The sequence below is a fragment of the Trichechus manatus genome, unplaced genomic scaffold (genome assembly GCF_000243295.1).
Source record: "Trichechus manatus latirostris isolate Lorelei unplaced genomic scaffold, TriManLat1.0 scaffold00008, whole genome shotgun sequence".
Lineage (NCBI taxonomy): Eukaryota > Metazoa > Chordata > Mammalia > Sirenia > Trichechidae > Trichechus > Trichechus manatus.
Genome location: NW_004443944.1, coordinates 157218 through 167061, shown reverse-complemented (window position 1 = coordinate 167061; position 9844 = coordinate 157218). Strand labels below are relative to the sequence as shown.

Sequence of the window (9844 nt, the reverse complement as noted above, 5' to 3'; positions counted from 1 at the left end):
GCCTACCTGCCTGGCGTTGGGCGGAAAGTGGGGTGCTGGCGCTGTGGCGGCCTGGCGTGCGCAGTGGACCCTCCCCACTCTTCACAGCTGGGCCATCTGTGCAGTGCGTCCACGAGGCTCCTGGCCAGTGTGCGGGCGCCAGCGAGAGCCCCCAGGCGCCCAGGTCTCAGGTGCCGCTTGCCCCGCTTGGGTAAGGAAGAGGTCCCTGGAAAGGGCCGACCCGTGGTCACGCCAGGCCCGCCCTCCCTCTCTGGTCTGGGTGCCTCATCTGTAGCGTGGCGTTAAGACGTGCGGTCACCGGGCTGGGGGGTGAGGGATGGGGCCCGTGCTGAGGGGCTGGCAGTGCTGGTGGCCGTGGGCTCTTGCGTGGAGTCCACGAAAGGGCTCGTTTCCAGGGCCTGGCGGAGTCCCTTCCAAGCCCTTCCAAAGTCCAGAGCCCGCACCGTCCCCTTTGCCACGAATATCCTTTCCCTTCCAGTGGCTGCCTCTCCTGGCCCTTTACCACACAGCACAGCTGTGGGTGAAGTTCCTTATCCCAGAATGCTCTGGGCCAGTGTCAGGGTGGCCCTGACCGCTCTGCAGATGTCTTGTGTCTGTGGCCCCGTCTGCTGTTCTCCCAGTGCCCCGAAGGCCTAGCCTGGCTCGAGGCAGGGCTCCCACACAAGTGCCTGCCTGCTGCATAGCCTGTGTGCACAGCCGGGCAGGACTCTTCCAAGCACCAGGGAAGTGGGGATAGTTTGCTCCAATGGTGTTGGGGTGTCTGCTGTGGGCTCGGAGTGAGGCCGACCTGCGAGGGGGTGGGTAAGAGGTGGGCTCAGGACAGAGGAAGGGGGGCGGGGTGGTACCCTATGGGTGTCGGGAAGCCTTGCTGAGCAAACATAGTGTGAAGTGGGGAGGGGGTTGCACTGTGGTTCTTCTGTAACAGCAGGGAGGCCAGGGGACAGAGCGGGCCCAGATTGGAATGCGACCTGGCCCCACAGGGTGGTCCTTGCCGGCTTTGCTGATTACCTGTCAGAGGCAGTATGATGAGCAGGGCCAGAGGCCAGAGGCCGGGCCAGGAGGTGGCTGCCTCTTACCTGGTGCAGGTAGCAGTCCTGAGAGGTAGGTGCTATTACCCCGTCTTTACAGATGAGGACCAGGCACCTGGTCAAAGTCACACAACCTGGCTGTGATGGCCGAAGTGCCAACCCACCTCAAGAGACGTGCAGAGGGCAGCTGGCATGGTGGGGTCAGCACTCCGCCTGCCTTCCAGCCACTGCCCTGTCCTCCTCTGGCCACTTGGGCCTGCTGGCCTTTTCCCTGTACTCTGCCCTCCCTCTGCTTCCCCCTTCTGGCGAATACTCCAAGGGCAGACGGACAGATGCTCACACGGACGCTCACAGGCCCCACTGTACCACAACAGCTCTCTTCATCTGGTCCCCTTTACAGAAGACCACCTGTGGGGGAGACCTTCCCCGTGTACCACAGGAGAAACCGAGGCAGTGACCTGTTCAAGGCCACGCAGCTGGTGATGGTGGAAAGGAGGTTTGGACAGGGACCCCAGCCCCCTGGCGCCTACCTGATCCCTCACAGTCCCTGACACGCTGACCTGGTCCTCTCTTAGCACCTTCTGTGGGCGGAAGCCTCCTCCAGGCCCCACAGGGGTGTCTTTCCCCCCTTCGCATAGCCCCTTACCCAGACCTAGAGCTGCTCCCTGGCATGGAGACCAGGGGGCACCTCGTGCTGGCCCGGTGCTGATCTGAGAGGTCTTGGCACGCGCCCAAGACTGGCTGCCTGTCTGGGGCCTGTGTCTGTTCCCTCACCACCCGGCAGGGACCTGACCCACTAGAGCAGCCTGATGCATCGTGGCCCTCCTCTTACAGAGCACTCACTGGGGGCGGGGGAGGCACATTGCCAAGTAAGATACCCTCGCAGCAACCCTATAACCCCATGTTAGAGATGAAGAAATGAGGCTCTGAGAAGCGATGAAGTGACTGTTTTACCCAACAGATGAAGTCCTCGTAGGCAGAGTCCCAGGTCGGCTGCAGGGAGCTGGGCCAGGGTGGCTGTGCCCACATGGTGAGAGTGCCACCACCCCTAGACAGAGACTGCCCCCTCCCCTGATCTACTTGCCCCACCCTGCTGTCCCTCCCAGACCCCCTCTTCTCTCCTCCATCACCTCTGTGCTGCCGTCTCTCTCCCCTTCCCCCGTTTCCCCAGAAGGGCATAGCTTCCTCCCACTTGTCTTCCTGCTGGGGAAACCCCTTCCTCCCAGGATTCCACACAGTTCTGGGCTTGGACCAAGGCAAAGGGCGGCAGCAGCCCCTGAAGGGGTGAAGGGTCAGGAGGCAAGCTGCAGGGGAAGAGGCTGGGCTGAGGGGATGGAGGACTTGGTCCCACACGGGCTCGATCCCCATGGCTGGGCCGGGCACTCCCTGCTGGACCCACTCTGACCTCTGGCGGGGAAGGACGTGTCCCTTCCAGCTCCTGCTGACTCTGGCTCCTCAGGAGCCCCGGCAAGGGGAGGGTTTGTCTGTCCCAGAGTCCCCACCTCTGCGGAGACAGCGAGTGGGGCTGGGAAGGAGGAGAGCCAACGTCCCAGGCTCCCTTGGAGCACATGGGGAAAAAGTTTCTGGAGGGAAACCCAGCTTTCTGTGGGTTAGGAGCGTCTGCCAGAGACGTGGAGGCTCCTCAGCGGCCAGGGGTCCTGCAGGGGCTGGTGTTTGTCAGATTAGACAGGCTGGCTTCCTTCTTGTTCCAAGTGTGTGTGTGTGTGTGTGTGTGTGTGTGTGTGTGTGTGTGGCACAGGAGAAATTCAGGGTGGGAAGGCAGACCTCCTCAAGGGGCCTCCCCCTCAGTCTCTAGGGTCCCCTTGTCCAGGGTGACTTTCTAACCCACCAAGCCGTGGTGTTTGCAGTCGCTTCCCTTGTCCAGAATGCCACACCCCCTCTGACCCCGAGGCAACGACCTGCAATTTGGGTCCCAGTGAGCCCCAATTTTGCCCTGAAGCTGCCTTCAGTTCTGGGGTGGGGGGAGGTCTGTCGCTGAGCCAGGCTCTCTTCCTCCTCTCCCTCCTTCATCCTGGGGGCCCCCATGGACTTCAGGGCGCTAGGGTGCCTGATGGAGGGCAGTGAGGAATTGGGGGTAGGGGCGTCCCTGCCCCCGTTACTTTGGTACACATTCCCTTGCACCTGCCCTACTTCATTGGGGAGCACCGCTCTGTGTACCCAATGTCTGTCACAGCGGGTCTGGGGCAGGCAGCGTCCATCCTCTCTCATTCCCTCCCGGGATCCTGCAGTTGCGCGGTGGACAGCAGAAGGACCAGAGGGCGACCGGACAAGCAGAACTTTATGTGAAGGGTGGGCGGTTCCGTGGCTCCGCGGCGCCGTCAGCGCGGGAAGATGCTGCCATCCACACTCTCCTCCAGGATAGTCTCCACTCGCCTCCGCTGCGGGGAGAGGAGCTGGGGCCGTGTGTGCGTGGGGCGGCAGGGCCCCCCTCCCTTTCCCCAGGCCTATGGGTACCTCTTGCCGGTCCAGGGGGTCGGGGATCCTCTTGGGCTTCAGCTGTGGCGGCAGGAACATCTCCAGCCGGATGGCGGCGCGCGCGGACTTTTGCCGCTGGATGAGGAGTGAGATCTCCTCGGCCTGCGGGGAGCGGGGAGGAGGGTGTCGTGAGCGGGCGCGGCTCTTGTCCCAGCCGTCTCCCCCGCAGGACACCCCGGCCGCCCTGGTCCATTCCCGCGCCATTCCCTCCCGCACGGCGCCCCGTCGGTGCCCCACCCCGTACTTCCCGGTATCCCCTCGGCCCCACCCCGTGTCCCGCCGGTCCCCCGCGGGCCCCGCCGGCCTCTCCCTCACCCTCATGCGGGTGTAGCGCAGACGCAGGGCGCGGACCCGCCCGCGGGCCTCGGCCGCCTTGAGAACGCCCAGGAGTCGGTTCTGCCGCTGCTCAGGCAGTTCAAACTGCTGAGTCCATGCGCGCGGGTCAGGCATGCGGTCCACCAGCTCCAGCGACTCGCGCGGGAAGACAGAGGCGGCCGCGCCCACATCCTCGAGCAGGTCGCCGAAGAGCAAGTGGCGGTGGCGCTGCGCGGGGCGCATGGCTGCCAGCCCCTCCAGCGTCAGCGCCCAGCCTGGCTTCGGTGGTTCCGCGAGGGGCGCCCCCTTAGCGCGCCCCTCGCGGGGCCCCGCAGCCGGCGCACTCTTTCTGGCCCGCTCCCGCGGCCCCCTGCGCCCGGCCTCCTGTGCCGCTGACGGCTGCATCCTAGGGCCCTGCCACGGGAACGGCGTCCAGGTCGAGGCCGAGCAGTGACCCCTTTCCGCACCCGCCTTCAGCCAACCCCATGTGCGAGACAAGCTCGGGTCCGCGGTCCGGCACTTAAGGCCTTAGTGGCCTTTGTGCAAACAGTTCCCTCTGCCCAGCGTCCCCTCCCCATCTTGGCCTTCCAGCAGTCAGCTAGAATTTTCTGGTGGACTCGGAGTTTCAGGAAATATCCTTCCTGCTGGACGTTTGTGCTGAGACCCGGAGTTGATCTCCGGCCCTAGGTAGGGGTGAGGACTAGTGGACCCCTCTGAGGAAGGGGACCCTCCCCTGTGTCTGCGGTCAACCAGACTGACAGCGTTGCCCCCCCCTTCCCCACGTAGTGGGAACACCAGGGTCTGGGCTGGCCTCTGTCACCCCACACCAACACCAGGACCCTCAGCCTCAGTGATGGGGACGCAGGTGGTGGGCCTCTATTACATCTTGGGCAGAGGACCCAAGGCCCTTGCAGATGGAGCTTTGCGGGGGACTGGTGTGTGTGTATCTTTGTGGGTCTGTGTGTCTGAGTGTGCTTGTGTCTGGATCAGTCTGTGTGAGTGCACATATGTGTGCCCAGGGAGGCTCAGAGCCAAGCGGACAGCTGGCTCCAGGCAGGAGAGACTGTCTTCCTGGCCTGTCCCCTGCTGGGTCTGGATGGGGGGGTGGAGGGGCAGAGTCCAGGAGGACAAGGGAGAAGAGGTCCTCTCACATCCCCCGGCCCAGCCCTCTCCTTCCTGCCCAGACCCAGCCCGTAGTGCCTCAGACCTGACCCTGGGCCAGGTCCCAATCCCGTTACTATCACCCTAGCTCCGACGATCCCCCCTCCTCTCCAACACTCACCCCTTCGTCCATACCTCTGCCTTCTCTGGAGCTTTCACCTCAGCCTTTGACTCTGGGGATTGTTGATGCGGTTGCCTGGCAACGGAGTCCTGCCCCTCCCCCAACCCAGCAGGGGCCGGATCCCTCCCGAGGTGCAAGGTCCCAGCCAGGTGGGTGTGCACAGAGGGCACCCCACCCAGGTGAAATGCCCCTTAGCCACCAGAACGCTCTGGGAGATGATTGCAGCAGCCCCCTGACACTTCCTTGCTCTTCTTTAGCCCCTTGCCCTCTGTCCCCAGTACCATTCCTACCTTGAAGAGGTCTTGGGGCCCTGGTTTTGGGGGTCTGGGGGCTCAGCTATGAGGAGAACCTATCCCCTCAGGATCCCCTCTACAATGGCCCAGGAGACCCACCCTGGCTGGGGAGCCCTTGTGGTCACAGAAGAGGGAACTGGGGCAGAACTATGGACCCCTCACCTCTACCAGGACAAATTTGAGGTCCAAGCGTCCCCAGGCATCCCCTAAGACCAGACCTGGGTTGTTCTCCACCCTCAGTCTCTGGATCTTGAGCCCTGTGTTTCGATAATCACATCTACTCCTGCATTCATTAATTTTATACTATATTCACTTATTTTATAATTTATCAATTTATCGATCAATTCTGTAATGTACTTAGAGTTCACCGGTTTCTCCTGTAATGCATTAATTCACATGTTCCTTTCATGACTTGAACGATGCTGGTGTGAGTACATTGGTAAATGCACAGCTTACTTGTGAATACGATGGCACCACAGGGCAGACAGAGCCCCTCATCCATTGATGCCTAGGCCAGTGGTGGTGCTGTTCTGGGCGTTGGTCCGAGCCCCTGGGTCCCTGCCGAGGCTAGGCCTTTCTGCAGGAAGCTGTTGACTGTTCCTGTTGTTTTTGGAAACTCTGGCCCTTGGCCTTCTCCCTGCCCCCAGCTAGGCCTCCTCTCCTGCCAGACCCCAGGCTCCAGCTGTGTGGGACTCTTTCAGCTGTCCCCTACACCTGCACTACCCAGCACCTGGCCCCCTGGAGGCAAACGGGGCAGGTTGCCTCCTTCAGGCAGCCTCACAGATGCTTTCTGGCGTGGGCACTGGGGCACAGGGGTGTGGGACTCTGGCCTGTTTACTGGAGTGAGGTCTCCCTGATGGGATGCCCCTTTGGATTCCTTGGTCCAGCCCAGGGGACATATGGAGGGCTTACTGGCTGCTGGCAGTGGGCTGGGGGTCTTAAGAAGTGGGGCATTTTCTTTTGCTCTGTAAGAAGGGACTTGTAACTTTCCCTCTGGGTTTTTTTTTTTTTTTTTTTTTTTAAATAGACTTTTTTAGGGCAATTTTAAGTTTACAGAAAAACTGCAGAAAGTATAGAGTTCCAATATCACCCCCCTCCCCACACGCACCCTAGTGTGGAAGAAAGGCCTGGAGACTTGCTCCCGTAAAGGTCACAGCCAAAGAAGACACCGATGGAGCAGTTCTACTGCACATGGGGTCGTCACGAGCCAGGGCAGACTGCCTCTGGGTGGCAGCTCATTTCGCCGGTCCTTAACACTTTGATTCCTGTGGTTCATTTGTTACAGCTGATGGACCGATATCGATACATTATTAACTAAAGTTGACAGTGTATCTTCGGGCTCCTCTTGGTGTTACGCCGTCCTATGTGTTCCTCCAGAACAGTTTCACCCCCCATCCCTCTGTTTTCGTAAGACTGAAGGACTCCCCCCCATCCTGCCCCCATACTTGGTGTGGCTCACCGGGCTCCCTGAGCACAACAGACGCCCCACCTGCTTCCCAGGAAGCTGTCCCCTACACCTGCACTACCAACCTGTGAGGACCCAGCCCTTGGGCCCTGGGCTCCGCAGGGCTGGGCGGGAGGCTGGGCTGGACCAGGAGGGGTGCTCTCATGATATGGTGCCAGAGCCGCAAGGGCGACAGCAGGAGGTTCTCTCTCTTCCTCTGATCTTGTGCCCAGGACGCTCAGAGTTTTCAAGGGCTGATGAAAAGACCAAGATCTGAAAGCATGTTTATTGGTGCCAAAGCGTGAAAAGAAAACATCAAAATTAAGTTAATAAACGTTATTAAATGACGGTAAAATGCAACATTATATTGAAAGGCTGAAATTCAATTATTTTGTCATTGTCTAAGGAGCCCTGTTGGAGCAGTGATTAGCCACTCGACTGCTAACTGACATATTAGAGCCCCTCAGCCCCTCCGAGGGAGAAGGATGTGGCCGTCTGCTTCCAGAAAGATTACAGCCTTGGAAACCCCGTGTGGCAGTTCTGCCCTGTTCTATAGGGTTGCTATGAGTTGGAATCGATGCAGTTTTGTCTTAGTTATCTAGTGCTCCTGTAACAGAAATAATACAAGTGGATGGCTCTAACAAAGGGAAGTTTATTCTCTCATAGTTTAGGAGGCTAGAAGTCCAAGATTCAGGGTGCCAGCTCCAGGGGAAGGCTTTTTCTCTCTGTCAGCTCTGGGGGAAGGCCCTTGTCATCAATCTTCCCGTGGTCCAGGAGCTTCTCAGCACAGGGAACCCGGGTCCAAAGGATGTGCTTGGCTCCTGGTGCTTCTTTCTCGGTGTTACGAGATCCCTCTCCTCTCTGCTTGCTTCTCTCTTTTATATTTCAAAAGAGATTGACTCAAAATACAACCTAATCCTGTAGATTAAGCCCTGCCTCATTAACATAACTGCCTCTAATCTTGCTTCATTGACATCATAGATTATCCAACACACAGGATAATCACATCAGATCACAAAATGGTGGAAAATCACACAATCCTGGGAATTATGGCCAACCAAGTTGATCCACATTTTTTGGGGGCACAGTTCAGTCAGTAACATTCCACCCTTTGGGCCCCCAAATTCATGTCCTTGCCACATGTAAAACACAGTCCCCCATCGTATCATCCCAAAAGTCTTAAATCAACTCCAAGTCCAAATTCCATCCTTGGGCAAAATTCCTCTTCATCTGTGAAATCTAGAATACAAATTATCTGCTTCCAAAGTATAATGGTGAAACAGGTACAAGGTAGACATTTCTATTACAAACGGGGGAAATTGGAGGGAAAAAAGGCATAACAGGCCCCAGAGCAAGTCTGCAGAACACATTACATCAGCTCTCAAGGCTTGAAAACAATCCTCTGCTCTCTCAGACCATTTAAGCAATGGCCCTATCCTCCAGACTCTGGGTGTTGGTCATACTCTCAGGATTCTGGGTGGAGGCCCCTAGGCCCTGGGCTTCAGTTCCACCTTCCAAGCCCACTGAAATGGCAACTCTGTTCCCTCAGCTTTCGGTGGCCCCATTCTCCTAGTCCATCTGAGTGGCGACCCTACCCCCTCGGCCCTGGCAGGCCCTGTTCTCCTGCCCTTGGGCATGGCAGGCCCACCCCCTCAGCTTTGGGCAGTGGATTTGGCCCCATTCCACTGGCACTCGTGAATGGCAGCCCCACACTCCAGAAGCGAGTTGGTGAGGATCTGACTCTTTGAAACCTAAGAGACTGTGGTCTCACCCTTTGAGACTCTGGACGCCTTCGCTCCACCCTTTGAGACCCTAGAGGTCATGGCCCCACCCTTTGAGACTGAGGCAGCTCTGCTTCCTGTGTTTCTTGTCTCTTCAGCTTCTGCTTCTTTGTTCCTTGACCTCTCAAACTCTCGTGCCTCTTGGGCAGGCCCAATGTCTGCCCTGCTCAGGCAAGTGTTCCAAAGCTCTTCAGGTCTACCAATAAGTGCATGGAGGCACCCCACTCCACCAGTAAACCTCTGCTGGAAGGCACTTAGCTCTCTTGCTCTGTGGGTTGTGGGTTGTGGGTCAATAAACCTAGCTCCACTATAAGTGCCTGGAGGCAGCCCACTCTGCCAGGAAGCCTCCTGGGCAAAAACACTCAGTTCTCTGGCTCCATGGGTCAGCTCATGCATGGTCTCACACTGGTCTGGTTCTGCTGCCACCATTTCTTTGCTGCTGCTTCTTGCCATCTGTGTCATCTTTGGTGTTACAACTCTCCTCACTTCTTTCTGAGTCCTCACCAGAATTGTCTTTGATGTCCATAATTCCACCAACAGTCTCTTCAGAGCAATCTAGGCTTTTACTATTAGGCATTTTAAAACTCTTCCAGCCTCTACCCATTACTCAGTTCCAAAATCGCTTCCACATTGTAGGTATCTGTTAGAGCAGCACCCCACTCCTGGTACCCAATTCTGTCTTGGTTATCTAGTGCTGCTGTAACAGAAATACCACAAGTGGATAGCTTTAACAAAGAGAAATTTATTCTCTCACAGTTTAGGAGGATAAAAGTCCAAAATTCAGGGTGCCAGCTCCAGGAGAAGGCTTTCCCTCTGTGTCAACTCGGGGGGAAGGCCCTTGTCTTCAATCTTCTCCTGGTCTAGGAGCTTGTCAGTGCAGAGGCCCCAGGTCCAAAGGACATGCTGTGCTCCTGATGCTTCTTTCTTGGTGGTATGAGGCCCCTCTCCTCTTTGCTTTCTGCTCTCTTTTATATCTCAAAAGAGATTGACTCAAGATACAACCTAATCCTGCAGATTGAGTCTTTCCTCATTAACATAACTGCCTCTAATCCTGCCTCATTAACATCATAGAGATTAGGATTTCCAACACACAGGATAATCACATTCAATCACAGAATGGTGGACAATCACATAATACTGGGAATCATGACCTAGCCAAGTTGACACATATTTTTGGGGGACACAATTCAATCCATAACAGATGG

At 57.5% G+C, this 9844-nt stretch overlaps 1 protein-coding gene across 1 annotated transcript; it reads right to left on the bottom strand.

Moving 5' to 3' along the window:
* Positions 1–3367: 3367 nt before the first annotated feature.
* On the bottom strand, positions 3368–4244 carry LKAAEAR1 (LKAAEAR motif containing 1). Its single transcript, XM_012558378.1, has 3 exons — positions 3840–4244; positions 3504–3626; positions 3368–3427 (listed from the first exon to the last, which is right to left on the bottom strand). The coding sequence occupies exons 1-3, from the start codon at positions 4242–4244 to the stop codon at positions 3368–3370; spliced, it is 588 nt and encodes a 195-aa protein (XP_012413832.1).
* Positions 4245–9844: the final 5600 nt, after the last annotated feature.

Coding starts and splice junctions, on each gene's coding strand:
- LKAAEAR1 (XM_012558378.1), bottom strand. CDS start 4,244: ATGCAGCCGTCAGCGGCACAGGAGGCCGGGCGCAGGGGGCCGCGGGAG. Junction 3,627..3,839: donor TGCGCTACACCCGCATGAGG/GTGAGGGAGAGG, acceptor CGCTCCCCGCAG/GCCGAGGAGATCTCACTCCT. Junction 3,428..3,503: donor ACCCCCTGGACCGGCAAGAG/GTACCCATAGGC, acceptor CTCTCCCCGCAG/CGGAGGCGAGTGGAGACTAT.